The following is a 16,438-nucleotide window of genomic DNA, read 5'->3' on the forward strand; positions in this document are numbered from 1 at the left end:
CTCCGAAATGGTATGGAGGTAAAGATTGATATATAGGATGATATGGTTCGGCCAAGGGGTGAATCCCACAGGGCTTTAGGTCGGTGCTAAAGGAGTTTTGCGGGAGGCCAGGGGGGCAAACGCCGGAGACCCTGGCTTCTGGCCCTGGGCCAGACGCCGTGGCCCATGGCGTCTGGGCCAGGCGCCAAGGACCGTGAAGTCTGGTCCTAGAAGTCCGAGAAGGACTCTTCCTTGCGGGCAAAACCGACTTTGAGGAGGCTTTTACTCCAAGTTTCGACCCCGGGGCTCAACATATAAATAGAGGGGCAGGGCTAGCACCTGGAACACATCAAGATACACCAAGCCGTGTGCCTGCAACCCCGTCCCTCTAGTTTATCCTCCGTCATAGTTTCCGTTGTGCTTGGCGAAGCCCTACGGATATTGTTCTTCACCAACACCGTCACCATGCCGTCGTGCTGCCGGAACTCATCTACTACTTCACCCGTCTTGCTGGATCAAGAAGGCGAGGACGTCATCGAGCTGAACGTGTGGTGAACGCGGAGGTGCCGTACATTCAGTACTTGATCGGGACGGATCGTGAAGGTGTACGACTACATCAACCGCGTTGATAAACGCTTCCGCTTAGCGATCTTCGAGGGTATGAAGATGCTCTCCCCCTATCGTTGCTATACATCTCCTTGATAGATCTTGCGTGAGCGTAGGAAAATTTTGAAATTGCATGCTATGTTTCCCAACAACATTATAGTGTGGCATGAAACCCTTCTCAAGCAGGTGGACGTGAAGGGTTTTCAAGTCAGAGTAATCCTTCGTATTCCCATAGATAGGGCATCGACAATACATAAACCATTATGCTTGTTTGCCTCCGCCACTTCGAGAAAATAATGTAGGCCCTCAGTGTACTCGGAGGTGTGTCTATCACCATACATCCATTGCCGGATCATCTGTGTGCATTGTATAATTAAGTGTATCAAAAACCATTACAGAACATCATGAATAGAGAAGTGACCAAATTAATACAAGTTCATCATCACATTAAAACCAAAATACAGTAGTTATGAAATGTTATTACTGAAAAAATAAATACATAAAGTTCATACATAGTTCTCATTGAACAACATATAGCTCTGTAGAGCATCTAATTAAACCGTACATTGAAACTATGAAAAACATTTCAATGCAACAACAAATGTGATCATAATCGCAACTAACGTAACAATTGATCCAATGGCATAATGATACCAAGCCTCAATATGAATGACATATTTTCTAATCTTTCAAATCTTCCAGCGCATTGCATCCATCTTGATCTTGTGATCATCGACGACATCCGCAACATGCAACTCCAATTCCATCTTCTCCTCCTCAATTCTTTTCAATTTTTTCTTCAAGTAATTGTTTTCTTTTTCAACTAAATTTAACCTCTCGACAAGAGGGTCGGTTGGAATTTCCGGTTCACATACCTCCTAGATAAAAACATCTATGTCACGTTGGTCAGCATAATTGTCATAAACACTAAATGAAACAAATATTTATAAAAGATAATATACCACATCCGAAACGTAGATAGAACAAGGGTCGACGGGTGCGGATACGAAAACAATGGCACTATATAATAACAAACAATAATAAAAGTAAGAAAATGATACAGGTATCTATCTAAATCATACAAGTAAGATTTTTTTTCTTTTAGAAAGAAGATAAGAACAAGAGGCTCACCACGGTGGTGCCGGCGATGAGATCGGCGCGGGCGATCGACGGTGGTGAGGACGGAGACGGGACGGGACAGACCACAAACCTAGACAAATCTTGAGGAAAATGAAGCTTGGAGAGGAGAAATCTTAAGTGTGGCTCGGGCATTTCATCGAACACCTCATGTGCATGAATAGAAGGGAGATAGAGCAACGCATGCACACACCTCCCACCCGGCCAAGAAACAGAGGAGTGAGCGTGCAGGGGCGAGGGTATATGTAGGCATCTCTTTAGTCCCGGTTGGTGGCTAGAACCGGGACAGAAGACTAACCTTTGGTCCCGGTTCCAGCCACCAACTAGGACTAAAGGTGCTGCGCCAGGAGTGAGGTCCCAGTTAGTGTCTGGAACTGGGACCAAAGGGGTCAGACGAACCGGGACTAATGGCCCCCGAGGCCCGGCCGGCGCCCTGGCCTCATGAACCGGGACTGATGCATCCATTGTTCCCAGTTCGTAAGAGAACCGGGACTAATGCCCTTTTCTGGTTTGGACCAAAGCCCTGTTTTCTACTAGTGCCATGTTCCGGGATCATAACAGGTATAACGTAGAATATAAACTCTTATTATGAACACAAAAATATAATAATACAATATTATTGCCTCTAGGGCATACTTCCAATAGACTCCCACTTTCACTAGAGTTAATAATCTAGTTCCATAGTTTCTCTAACACCTCTGGCTATCCGGGGGTGTAAAAACTGGCAAAGAATTTTTATTGACTCCCAAGGGCAATAAACTTAGTCAATAATCTAGGCACATCCAGTTACATAGTCAATAATCTAGTTACGTAGTTTCTCTAACACAATTAGAGAAACACTATTTCTCTGAGTTAAGAACCAAGGTTTATGGAACCAATATGAGACAGCACACAAACAACTTTGACAATACATGCACACACACACACAAACAAATGCTTGCACCCGACAAAGGCAAGGGGGTGTCACTCCCCTCTTGTTATTGCCAGTTGCAAGTATCAAATCTGGTAGTGGTAGATATAATAAATAGAAGTAGAAGAAAACACCTAGGAATTATAAGATTTGTTTTAATATGAAGTGAATGGACGAGGGGGCATAATATTCACTAGAGGCATCTCTCTCATAAATAGCATCGGTGGGTAAACAAATTACTGCCAAACAATTGATAAAGCGCATAGTTATGATGATCATCCATGGCATAATTAATATATAGGCATTACATCCGCGACAAGTACACCGCTAAACTTACTGACGTCTACTACTAGTACTCCACCCAACACCACTATCCAGCATGCATCTCAAAGTATTAAATGCATGACAAACAGAGTAACACTTTAAGCAAGATGACATAATGTAGACATAATAAGAACATGCAATATGTTCAAACCCTCATTTTACCCTTAGTAGCAACAATACAAATACGTGCATTGCAACTCCTCCTGTCATGGAGTAAGGACTCCTCAAGATTGAACCTACTACTATGCACCACTTCCTCTGGAGATCTAATCATCAACTTGGCCAAATAAAACTCATACACTGGAAAGCATACATAGCCATAAAATTACACATAAATAAATCTGAGAGAAGACTCAAAAACTTCCAATGAATAATCTGGTCATAAACCCACAATTCATCTGATCCCAATAAATGCACCGCAAAAGTTTACATCGGATTGATCTCAGATGAGATCATTGTATTGAAGATCAAGAGAGAGAGAGAGAGAGAGAGAGAGAGAGAGAGAGTCATCTAGCTACTGCTATGGACCTGTAGGTCCTATGGGAACTACTCACACATCATCATGGAAGCAGCAAGGTTAATGAAGATTGCCTCCCCAATGGTCTCCCCCTCCGGCGGAGTACCAGCGGAGGCTCCAGATGGGATCGCTTCGCAACAGAGGCTTCCAACGGTGGAATAATTGTTTTGGGGCCTCTCTTTGGGGTTTCTGGATATATGGGAATTTATAGCACAAGAATTAGGTCAAATGGAGGCAGAGGGGGCTCACAAGGCACTTGGGTGCGCCTTGCCTTGTGGCTCTTGTGCATCTTCTGGCCTCCTCCTGAAGCTTCCAGGGACTCTTTTTGTCCAGAAAAAATCATCAGTCTTTTTGTCGTGTTTGGACATCATTTGATATGGATTTTCTAGAAAACTAAAAGCATGTAGAAAACATGAGCTGGCACTGGGCACCGAGTTAATAGGCTAGTCCATAAAAAGTATATAAAATGGCATATAAAGTATATAAAAATGATAATATAGTAGCCCGAAACAATAAAAAAATATAGATACGTTAGGGACGCATCAGAAATCTGATCAACACTTTAGTTTGATGCATAGCTAAATTCCTCTTCACTGTCATCTAAAAATATGTCTTCATTATCATCTTCTAATCCCTTGGCAGCACTGATATCTTCTTCTAATTCCCCATCAACCAATTTCTCCTTCCCTTCCTTTTCAACTCAACATCTTTAGGGGCAAAATCTATGTTTAACCTCCTTCTAACTGCCAGAGAATTGTTCATGCACAACTCTCATATGATAGAGGCAAAGGTGTCCCGTATTTCGATGGGATGGTGGCTATCATTTTGGAGGAAGTCGACTTTGACGATCCGACTACGAACATGCGAGGACGTCGCGCTTTAGCAATCACTAAACCAACTCCGAGAGGTTATTGACCACGCCGAAGCACGATCAACCTGACCACGAAGGTCTGTTTCCTGCAGGCAAACGAAGAACAAGCAAGAAACCAAGATTCCAATCTAGATATTGTGAATATAAGAGGAAAGCTTTATTGATCAAAGGTGGGGTTCTGTGACACCTTTGTCTGGTCGTTGAACACAAACAAAGTACGCGAAGTTGCAGCTATGGCGAACTTTAATCTAAACAAAACCCCCCAAAGTCTAAACGACACCCTAAGGGCTGTATATATGGAGGAAGAGGGGGGATTTCATGGCCCTTGGAGGAGGGGTCCGAAACCAACCCTAACTCTTGTTTCCCCACACATACAGACTCTAAAAACAGCCTATACTTAAGTATTTCGAAAATACATGGGCTTGGCCCAATAATAAGGTGACGCAACACCTAGAATAGCCTCTGGACGAAATTCATGAAGTGGCATCTTGTATATTTCGTCCAAGGCTTCATGCACTCCTTACGGTGGCTTCAAAGTCCTAAAATCATCACTTGTAACTCCGTTCTTGATCCCCTTGCGCATGCCATCATCTCCATGCTTGGTCTTGCTCCAGTGTTCATCCCTCTTATCCATGCCAGGCCCTTCATTTGTAAGCAAAACAAATGTATCCAATTTAGGCAGCATCATATTCTCATGAACATTAGAATCATTACCAAGAAACGAAAGTACCTGATAATTTAATTGGCGTGCGCGAGCTCTAGTAATTGGTCCAGTATGTATAGCAACAGGGGTTGTGGGTGTAACAATGGTATTGATGTCCTCATCATCATATCCACCAAACATCATGCTAAACATGTGTTTAATGAATGCAAGAACCAAATTCCCTGTTGCAACATACCTCTTCTCAAATACATTCTTGCAAGGACTAATTGCTCTAGGTAGCTCTACTAGTTGCAAAAGCACATTATCCCAAAGTTGTTTCTCTAGCACACTATCATGATCAACATATACAAGCAATTTGTGCAAAACATGTGCACAAAATGACTTATGTATTTGGCTTTATCCTGATGTGGAAATGAACTTCGGATACTTTTCAAGCACAAATCCTAAATATACTTGGCTCACTAAGTACACCAACAACTTATACTAAACAAGATATGGAACAAGGATGATACGAGCAAGCACAAGTATGTTATACAATCCTGCACAAGTTATATCACAAGATATGAAAAGAATGATGCAAACTAGCAATTCACACTAAGCCCAAGATATATCAATAAAGCAAGTATGCAATGCAGTAAGTAAAGGGGACAAGATGCAACCGATGTGTTTACTGGAGTTCGGATATCCACCGATGTCCTACTCTCCATTATTGAAGGGGGGCAACGGATGCTCCCACGACAACAAATGTCTCACCTTATGTCTCTAAGAGCCTCGGTAAACGAATGTCCGAGCTCCCTTCACTGGGGCAAGCTTCTTCCTCCACTTTGGAGATGGAAAGCTCCACAACCACCTTGGGCCTCTTCACATCCTTCACGAAGAGATTACCAAGCCAACAATACCAAACCGTCTAGGAGGTGGTGGCCTCCAAGAGTAACAAACTCATGGACTCTCACTCGAACCAATCTACGTGGAGAGCTCAAACCAATGCACCAAATGCAAAGCAAATCCAATTAACATATGCTCAAATCTCTCCCTCAATTCTGACAAGATGCAACTCGAATAAGTGGGAGGTTAGAGAGATGGGAAACAGTGGAGGAGATCAACAAATGACTCCTAGAACCATCCACAAATCTTCCCTTCACTTAGATGGGAGATTGGGGCTTTAGGGGTGTGGATAATGCTCAAAAGGATGGGGGAAATCAAATCTAAGAGTCGTTATCCGTTGTGGAGGAAGGGGGCCTTATTTAGATCCCATCCAAATCTGCGTGTTAGGATGCCATCCAAAAAAGTCAGATTATCTGACAGGGGTCAGACATTCCAACCTATCGGATGTTCCGAACTAATACCTGTCAGAATGTCCAAGCCTATCCAGTGGCTTTGGATTGGGTTGGGTATTAGGACAAATATTTGGTCGGATATTCTGACATGTCGGATATTAAGTCGGATACTCGGACCGTCAAAAGACAGCTTCAACACAACACGGAGACATGCATAACTTTCTCATATGAACTCCATTTTCAATCTCGTTTTGAAACTATGGTAAAGCTCAAGATCCTCGCATAGAGAACCACCCAAGAACAACTCAAAAGGAGGATGCAAATAATGCAAAGATTTGAGTACTCTACGTACGACATGATCAAGCTACTTGCCCGACAGCCCCTCTCGATAGTATGACTACCAAACCTATAATCTGGTCTCCCACCAAGCACCATGAGACCGGTAAAATTACGAAAACCTAGCAAATTCATACCTTTGCCTTATGCATTCCACTTGAGCTGAAAGATGGTCTTCATGTTTGCCTCAAGTTGGAATCATATTTTTGATCTCGGTCCCTTTGGTGAAGACTCTAAATTTTCTCCCTCATAAACCAATATGGGAGGCCTTCACTTAAGCACTTCTTCACATGTACATTTCCACCAAATGGATGGCAAGCTTCAAGCATATAATTACTCAGGTGCTTATCTTGAACTTTCCCTTCTCAACCATGATGCCCATCTCCACTTGATATCATCCTCACATGGGCCATTTGAAATCTTTCTCTTTGATGCAAGCCCATGAGTACCATCTAACCCACATAGACATAACAAAACACATAGCATGGGTTAGTTTATAAGACACAATTGACAATTGCTTACCATGCCACTAGAACACTTGATCTCACACAATCATTCATTCATGCTTGCGTGTTGACCATCTAGAATCCAATCCTTGGGCTTCATCTTGGCCAACATTAATCTTTACTTCATGTTCTATCACAATCTCTTGGGAGACATGAAGAATACTTCTATCCAATTCATTCTCTCAAGATCTTGATACTTTGAAGTCCATTTCCTTTCGTACTTCTTGATAATAATATATCCATCTCTTCAAGTCAACGATCTTGCTGCATATACTCACTTTGATTGCAGTCTTCTAAAATCCATCTAATATACTTTATGCACCACTAAACCTCAATGCATATCTTTATCTTGATGGCTTTCATTGTTGAACCCATCGAATATTATCAATGCATTGCCTATGGAACATTCCTTCATATACATCTAAATGAAAAACATTAGTCCATAGGGATTGTCATTAATTAGCAAAACCATACATGGGGCTACATGTACTTTCAAGTCCCCTTCTCACATCTATTGAAAACATTCACTGATTCCTGCATGTAGGCACGATTTGATCCAACTCCACAAAATCATCCATTGTGATGAATTCCAATGCTAAATAAGTCGCTACAATCACCGACATTGAAAGAAATTGAACAAAATTATAGTCTATACGTCCATCCTCAAATTTCTCCTACGACTGCAGTGATTTTTGTTAATTTCATCATCACACAACCATCTACTACACAAGTACTTAGTCCTGTACGATAATAATAATTTGAGGTCTATTCCAACTCAAATACCAGAAATTTCATCAAACGATCATGGTCGCCAGCAAACTCTAACCAAAATTCGGCTGGTGTGTTTATCTCGAGTTCATTGACAAATGGTGTGTTTATCTCGATTTTTAGCATTTCCCGTTAAAATATTCGGACAAAGCTTTGGATCCGACGTGGTGCCGTACTGACCAATTTGAAAAAAAGGCAGGTTCGAATCAGTGCTTGCCGTTTGATTTCCCCAACGTTTATCAACCCGTCTCCCCCAGATCTCCGCCGCACACGCTCCTCCTCCGCTCCCCTCCCCTCCGCTCCTCTCCCAAATTTCAAATTCCCTCCCCTCCCATTCCACCCACCTCCTCGCCGAAACCCTAACCGCCGCCGCTGCCATGGGGGGCTCGCACAGCCGGGAGGACCACGACCTCTCCGACTCCGACGACGACGACACCTCCTCCCGCGCCTCCGACGCCTCCTCCGACTTCTCCACCCCTCCCCCCGCCTCCGCCTCCGCCTCCAGAGCCGCCAGAGCGGCGACCCCGGCCTCCGTCGTCGACGACATCGACCACCACCTCCGCAACCTCCAACTCAAGTACTCCGAGCCCATCTCCCCGAACCCTAGCCCCGCCCCCAACCCCGGCGCCTCCGCCTCCGCTTCCGCCGTCAATGCGGTCAAGCTGTACCTCCACATAGGCGGCTCCACGGCCGCCGCCCGCTGGGTGAACTCCGAGCGCCTCGCCGCCGTGTCCTTCGTCCGCTCAGGCGAGGGCGCCTCCGACCCCGACGAGGACGACGAGCCCACCGGGCCGTGGTTCCTCGTCGTGGGCTCCAAGATCCGGGCCAAGGTCGGGCCCGAGCTGCAGCTCAAGACCTTCCCCTTGCAGCGGCGCGTCGACTTCGTGGCCGACGGCGTCTGGGCGCTCAAGTTCCTGCACGCCGACGGCTACGGCCACTTCAACGCCAAGTACCAGAGCTGCCTGTTCGAGAACAGCTACGGCGTCGAGGCCACCGACGAGGGCCGCGCCAAGGTGTTTGGGAAGGAGTTTGCTGCGTGGGCGCGCCCAGAGTGTGGCGATGAGTCCATCTGGGAGGACGCCAGTGATGCTTTCTCGCCAGCCCCCAAGGGCAGCCCGATGCCTGCACGGAGCCCGATGTTGAGACCTCTGATGGAGGATTTCAGGGAATTTGAGGAGCCTGTGGAGGAGGGTGATGGTAACATACAGAGCCTTGCGCTGGGCGCTCTTGACAACAGCTTCCTTGTTGGTGATTCAGGCATTCACGTGGTCAAGAACTTTGAGCACGGCATACACGGGAAGGGTGTCTCTGTGAAGATCTCTGGAGGGGGAACAAACTTCACCACACCAAAGAAAGCACTTCTGATGCGTGCTGAGACTAACATGCTCCTGATGAGCCCAGCAACTGATGGGAAGCCACATGCCAAGGGGGTGCATCAGCTTGACATTGAGACAGGGAAGGTGGTCTCACAATGGAAGTTCGGGAAGGATGGAGCTGACATTAACATGAGGGATATCACTAATGATAGCAAGGGCGCACAGATGGATGCGTCTGAATCCACATTCCTGGGACTAGATGACAACCGGTTGTGCCGGTGGGATATGAGGGATAGACATGGAATAGTGCAGAACTTGGCTAGTTCAATGGAGTCCCCAGTGTTGGAATGGACCCAGGGGCATCAGTTCTCCAGGGGAACAAACTTCCAGTGCTTTGCATCAACTGGTGATGGGTCCATCGTGGTAGGCTCGTTGGATGGGAAAATTCGGTTGTACTCAAAGAGCTCTATGAGGATGGCGAAGACGGCCTTCCCAGGGCTGGGTTCACCAATTACTCACGTGGATGTGACGTACGATGGGAAGTGGATACTGGGAACCACTGATACCTATCTGGTACTCATATGCACCATTTTCATTGACAAGGATGGGAAGGAGAAGACAGGATTTGGTGGAAGAATGGGGAACCGAATTGCTGCACCAAGACTGCTCAAGCTCAGCCCACTCCACTCTCATCTTGCAGGGGACAACAGCAAGTTTCGTGAGGGCAGGTTTTCATGGGTCAGTACATCTTACCACTTCTGCTATTGTGAATTCCTGCTCAAATTTACTTATTGTTGCATTACATGAAGACTTGATCAAATTTACTTATTTGTGGTCTGGTATATAGATGCTATGTTGCATTTAAGTTGGGACTGGTCGGTGATCAGATGACTGAAAGTGACATTTCTTGATATCTTGAATATTAGTAACCACCAATTTATGAGGTCTACTCCACATCTTATGGGCATAGTAATTCTGTAGAAGGTTTTCGGTCACACACGGTGCTAGATTCTATTTTGTGGCTTCTGCTCGTTATGTTTTGGATTTCTACCTTTATGTTTACTTATTTTTACTTTTATAGGTCATGTATGCTATATGATTGAATATTTGTGCAGGTCATTTATTTGTTGATATTGCCATATTGGCTATGGAATAATTGATGTATCGGTTACATGGCAAGGCATATGCTAGTGTGTACTCTTGAGTCATATTGCCTCCATTTTCGTCACTAGCATATAGGACCAGCAAGCCGGTTTGACTTTTTGTAGAAATTGAAATTTTGTCACTGTCAAATTTTGTTTACATACATGGCAGAATATTTGTAGCTACTGCAAATACCATTGTACCTTCCCTGTCTAATATGTTTAATATTTTGTGTTAAACTATACAGTGTCTAGGTTTCAATGTTTGAGCTTCTTTTGCATATTTACACACGGTAGACATTTGTGGTCTTATGCATGGTTAGGAAATCTGGCTGCATGTTTTGTTGCTTCATTGGCTGCAGTTCTGTGGTTCTATATTTGAGCTTCATTATCTTCGTTGATGGATAATGGTCGACTCTGCTGCATTTGAATCACCTAATATTCTTGCACTATAAACAAAATGGCAACGAAGCCATTCTTCTAGCTATCACAATAGCCTGAACGATCCCTTTCGCATTGAGAAAATTTTCTGCCTGCACTGAAGTGCATTTACTATCTGGTATCAAGCACTCATTCTAGTAACTACGCAGGTCACGGATAACGGCAAGCAGGAGAGGCATCTCGTGACGACCGTGGGGAGGTACAGCGTGGTGTGGAACTTCCTCCAGGTGAAGAACAGCCACCATGAGTGCTACAAGAACCAGGAGGGGCTCAAGAGTTGCTACTGCTACAAAGTGATCCCCAAGGACGAGTCCATCGTGGCCAGTCGCTTCATGCACGAGAAGTACGACGTGAGCGACTGCCCCGAGGCACCTCTGGTCGTCGCGACCCCCATGAAGGTCACCTCCTTCAGCGTGTCTAGCCAGCGCTAGCTCCGCGCTGCCGCCTCTCAGTGTGTGCTTTTTTTCCAGTTTGGTTGTTGGTGTCCGTGCTGTCATGTAACTTCTTGACCCGCGGATCTGGACTTCCAAGTGTGGCGATGACTATCTATCTTAGTCATGGCTTGTTACAGGATTTATGATTATGTGGATTGCTAGCAAAACTATCTTACACAGTGATGACTTGTACTGGCTGGATTGATTCTGAATTTCTTTGAACGAAGGAATGAATTTCAACTCTGCTAACATGATGCATTCATCTGTCCATGTGTCATGGTTTTATTCCTTCTGGCCCTACGCCAATGCAAGTGCCCATTTTTTGTTGAGGTTAAACTTTTTCCTGCGCAATCTCCACAAAATCATAGATTGCTGCTGCTTTATAGTATCTAAGCATGGCAAAGTTTGCTCTTTAACTAACAAATCTATACTACTTGTTTTTTAACTTAACAAATCTGTTGTTTTTGAACTTACAAAGGCCTCCTTTGGGCCAAAAAGTCTACATACAATATCTGTGGTGGTGACATACTGACATGTGGTGTTTAATTTTTATGGAAGACTGATTCTGATGACTGTTTTGTAGGAATTCTATAGGATGGAATTCCTATAGGAAATTTTCCTTCAGAGCCTTTTGGTTTAAAGGAATGGTTTCTTATTCCTATGTAGGATTGGTTCCTATCCTCTCAAATGAAGAAAAACATTAGCTCACATCTAATGATTTTTTTTATCCTTTGAACCAAATGGCATCTCTTTTCCTATAGGTCATCCAATACACCATCATTCCTATGATTTTCCTATCCCTGATTCATAGTATAGGACATGGGAACATGAAAATTATAGGGAGTGAGGTAACATGTACTGCAGGAGTAAGATGTCATTTGATGCATATGATAAGAATTTTCCATTGAGGCTATTTTTTTAAATGTAAAATATTGGTTCCTATCCTATACATAGGAATAAAAATTCGTTCCAACAAACCAAAGGGCTTCAAAGAATTTTTTTCCCCTTTGAAAATCCTACTATCATATACTCCCTCCGTTCCTAAATACTCCCTCCGTAAGCTAATATAAGAGCGTTTAGAATACTAAAATAGTGACCTAAACGCTTTTATATTAGTTTATAGAGGGAGTATTTGTCTTTTTAAAGATTTCAAATGAACTACACATACGGATGTATATAGACATATTTTAGTGTAGATTCACTCATTTTGCTTTGCATGTAGTCACTTGTTGAAATCTCTAGAAAGACAAATATTTAGGAACGAAGGAAGTATAAGTCTTTGGAGAGATTCCACTATGAACTACATACGGACATCCGTATGTGGTCCATAGTGAAATCTCTAAAAGACTTATATTTAGGACCGGAGGGAGTAGAATTCCTACAGAAAAAAACCTGCAAACCAGAGGCTTGCCCTTTTTTGAGCGAAGGATTGACTTTTGTCCGTGTGTCTTTGTTCGATGTCTCAGGCCATTTCTTTGGCAATGCAAGCAACATTTTTGTTTAAGTTAAACCGTTTCATCTGCAATCCCCGCTAAATCACAGATTGCTGCTGCTTCACAGTTCTAAGCATGGCAGTGTGAACCCATCTTATTTGTTCATCAACATACGACCAAATCAATGAATAAATCTAATATCTCTGGTGGTGATCCATTTATCAGCGGTCCTCAAATCTAATTTAAAATGTTTAAGTAATATTTCAACTATCTCAGGCTCCTGGCTAGTAGTACATGCTATGACATACACATAGCAATTTCCTTTTACTCATCCGTTCCAAATTAGTTGACTTGAATTTGTCTAAATACGAATGTATCTATAGTTGTTTAGTGTCTAGATACATTCGTGTCTAAATAAATGTGCGTCAAGTAATTTGGAACGGAGGGAGTAGATAATTACGCATAGAGGTTTATGAAAGTATGAAGGTCAAAACATCATAGCAAAATGCACCTAAGAGGAAATGATAGGGTTTCAATTCTTGTCATTCACTGCTTGATATTACGGTCTAGCCGGTATCAGGTTCAAAACTGCTCCAGGTCTAGCAATACAACTGTTTCAAACGAAAACACAAGGGAACTGTCCTCTACAATGAAGTCCTAAATGAATTGCTTTAAGGTACGAGGATAAGAAAACCAGCGCCGCCTCCATGAATGGACACCATCCTCTCGTCCTGCGGCCCCTCACCTGTGGAAAGAGCAACAGAAAACCTTAGACCAGTCACCATGTCAATATAGCAAAATAATTCACCAGGAGCAGAAGGAAAAAGAACATCTAGCAGGTGTGACTAGGGGTTGCAGCAGGCACATCAGGCCAATGATATTACTTGTGTGAGTGTGTGACGCACAACAATGATGCCAAGATTGTAATGGGGAAAGTATCTAGTGCTCCCAGACCTAGGGTGCTCCCAGTGCTCCGATGCGAAAAACATTTTTTAAAATGTTCAAAAAATTCTGAAAAAAAAATGCAGCACATCAACGGAACATTGATGTCTCTGGTCACAAAATTTCAAATCAAAATTTTAAAATGTCATTTTTGTATCTCGAGCAATGTTTCGAATTTTGATTTGAAATTTTGTGACAAGAGACATCAATGTTCCGTCGATGTGCTGCATTTTTTTCAGAATTTTTTGAGCATCTTAAAAATGTTTTTCGGACATTTGGAGCACTGGGAGCACCCCAAGCCTGGGAGCACTAGATACTTTCCCGATTGTAATGATATGCACATGGATCGCAATTTCATTAAGTAATATTGCATACAGATTGTGAACTCCACACGTCCTCAGAATTAAACATACCATACCAATTGATCAAATACAAAGCTGGGTGATATGTTTAATGTTCAAGGACAAAAGTCATTGCAATTTCATAATTGATGAAAGCAGCCCTCTTGGAATAGCAAGCAAAATGCAATGAAGCCTAACCAACTCGAATGGTTGACAACCAGCTTCTATCATGAAAATGTTGGGCTCGTGACTAACTTTTCTTAGTGCTGGTTAAGGCCAGGATTCAAGGTTTAGAGTATATTTGCTATAAATTCGACTTAAATAATTTGCAGGTTATCAAACAAAAATATTTGGCATATTTCAGTCTTATATTCCATCAGAAGTTGCAAAGTCTAGTTTGTTCAGACATATGTAGTTCAACAATGTATGATCACATGTTTTCTGAATCCTGAATCAGACACACTCACAAATTAAAATGCAAATATAAGGAGGCACACATTCTTCTGATATATCAGATGGATGTCATTGACTGTGATCACATGAATACTTGAAAATGTTAGCATATGGTTATTTAAAAGGACCTGGTGCATAAAATACTGCTTCCGCATGCAGGCACACAAGCCTAACTTATCATCACCATGGTTTCACCATGGTTCTACCTCGCAATTTTATATAGGGTAGAGCAGGTCCCTGAATGAAACATTGTCAAGATAATCAAAACAGCGTAAATTATGAAAACTACAGTAAGCCTCTAAAGCAGATCAAACCAACTGCTTAAAGGATATTAGCTTGGAAGTTTGCACTTCTAAACGCAGGCAAACAACAAAAAAGGCACAAATAGAGGCATTTAATTTCATCAAGAACTGAGTATATAGAATAAAGAAAATAACTACCAGTGTATTGATAGTTAAATATAAGCACACATTGTTCAAGTTTGCACTGGCTGTTACAATGAAACATTTGACACAAAAGGAGCTGATGCATATACAACTTATAGTGGCTCCCTTAGGGGCTAGGGCATCTACAGCCGGGCTCCTCAAATGCCCCCCTATACGTCCAGGCAGATGGCCCGGTCAGTGACCGGTTACGAAATAACGACCCAGCCAGGCTCCTCAAACCAAGTAACTCGCACCTCTAGGCTTCAATGCTGTTGGTAAGGTAAACGTTGTAACTTGTGAGAGGCTAAGAGCATGTGAATACCCGGCCAGAGCCCCAAAATCGGCTCCAAACCAAGTAACTACTCTAGCACACAAAAATGGAAATCACGGAAGCCACTAGAGTCAATCCAGTGAGTAATTATCTCAAAACTATGGCACCCTGGTGAAAACGAACCAAAATGACAATTCTCATACAAACATAGCACCACAGGATCAATCACACTGCCTAATAGAGACGAACAGAACAAACATAATTGGAGTCAGTTCTACCAAGTAACCGATTCGATCTCACAGATCTACGATGCCATACCACAAGAGAGAATTTCACGACCGCGAATCCCACGCACAACGTCCACAAACACACGCATCAGAACAACGGGCGCACAGAATTGCAGACGAAGAAACTAGATCCCAGATCGGAGGGAGGTGCGGGGAGCGAAGAAGTACCTGCGGAGGACCAAATCAGCCGGACCCGACGATGATGTTGTTGATGGGGATGAAGATGAGCTTGACGAAGAACCCGACGAAGCCCATGACGACGAACCCGATGGCCGTCCGAATGGCCACCTTGGTGAACTCTACACACGCCAGAAAACCATACGGCGTCAGATCTGGGCCGGAGCTAAGACCACCGCGTCGGCGGATCCGATGCGCCGTGTCCTTACCCTTTCGGTCGGGCTTGTGGCAGCGCTTGACGAGGCGGACGCTGTCCTTGGCGAACTCCCGGAGCGGGTCGACCACGGAGTCCACGGCGTCCATGGCTGGCTGCGGCGCGGGGAGGAGGGAGATCTCGCCGGAGAGGTGGGAGCAGAAGGTGGAGGTGGGTTTGCTCGTGTCTGACGATGTGGATGGACGATGCGTGTTTAATGAGACAAGTCTGCTGCTTTCTTAGATGGGCCTCCTGGGCTTGCAGACTGAAGAAAACGGACCAATTTGGGCTTCAGTGGGCCCAATTGCTTGCAGACTGAAGAAAATGGACCAACTTTCGACTATCGCATTACTATTTGGGCTTCAGTGAGCCCAATTTTATTGTGTATCTATATCTGGGTTCCTGTCCCTAAAAAAAAGACTGGGTTCCCTTGGAAATGACGATATTCCGGGGAGCCCAAGCACTTGTCACGTATTGGCACCTTAACAAACGTAGCGGTTACGGAAGTTGGATTTTTGTCTTCGCGGATGTGTTCATGCAGATATGATGAGTTCGTATTAGTGCCTGGTAGTTTTGTTGTGGTTTGGTGTGCTTATCTAACATCTTGGTGAAGATTTTGTGGTTTGATGACCTACATTACATTACTAGGGGTCGTCCGCGGCACAAGCACGTTCCACACTCACAACTT

General features: G+C 43.7%; 2 protein-coding genes across 2 annotated transcripts; one reads left to right on the top strand and one right to left on the bottom strand.

Moving 5' to 3' along the window:
- Positions 1-8,154: 8,154 nt before the first annotated feature.
- Positions 8,155-11,486, top strand: LOC119316299 (protein CYPRO4-like). The gene is made up of 2 exons (XM_037590596.1): positions 8,155-9,949; positions 10,944-11,486. Exons 1-2 carry the CDS (start codon positions 8,273-8,275, stop codon positions 11,223-11,225), a joined length of 1,959 nt encoding a protein of 652 aa, XP_037446493.1. The 5' UTR covers positions 8,155-8,272; the 3' UTR covers positions 11,226-11,486.
- A 1,687-nt stretch (positions 11,487-13,173) lies between these two features.
- On the bottom strand, positions 13,174-15,949 carry LOC119316300 (protein transport protein Sec61 subunit gamma-like). Its single transcript, XM_037590597.1, has 3 exons — positions 15,767-15,949; positions 15,549-15,679; positions 13,174-13,406 (listed from the first exon to the last, which is right to left on the bottom strand). Exons 1-2 carry the CDS (start codon positions 15,858-15,860, stop codon positions 15,564-15,566), a joined length of 210 nt encoding a protein of 69 aa, XP_037446494.1. The 5' UTR covers positions 15,861-15,949; the 3' UTR covers positions 13,174-13,406; positions 15,549-15,563.
- Between the last annotated feature and the right edge of the window lie 489 nt (positions 15,950-16,438).

This window comes from Triticum dicoccoides, chromosome 6A, assembly GCF_002162155.2.
Source record: "Triticum dicoccoides isolate Atlit2015 ecotype Zavitan chromosome 6A, WEW_v2.0, whole genome shotgun sequence".
NCBI lineage: Eukaryota > Viridiplantae > Streptophyta > Magnoliopsida > Poales > Poaceae > Triticum > Triticum dicoccoides.

Bases quoted from the DNA above. Each gene is read 5' to 3' on its own strand.
- LOC119316299 (XM_037590596.1), top strand. From the start codon at position 8,273: ATGGGGGGCTCGCACAGCCGGGAGGACCACGACCTCTCCGACTCCGAC. The intron at 9,950-10,943 runs GTCAGTACATCT...GTAACTACGCAG, and splicing joins GTGAGGGCAGGTTTTCATGG to GTCACGGATAACGGCAAGCA.
- LOC119316300 (XM_037590597.1), bottom strand. From the start codon at position 15,860: ATGGACGCCGTGGACTCCGTGGTCGACCCGCTCCGGGAGTTCGCCAAG. The intron at 15,680-15,766 runs GTAAGGACACGG...TGGCGTGTGTAG, and splicing joins CCACAAGCCCGACCGAAAGG to AGTTCACCAAGGTGGCCATT.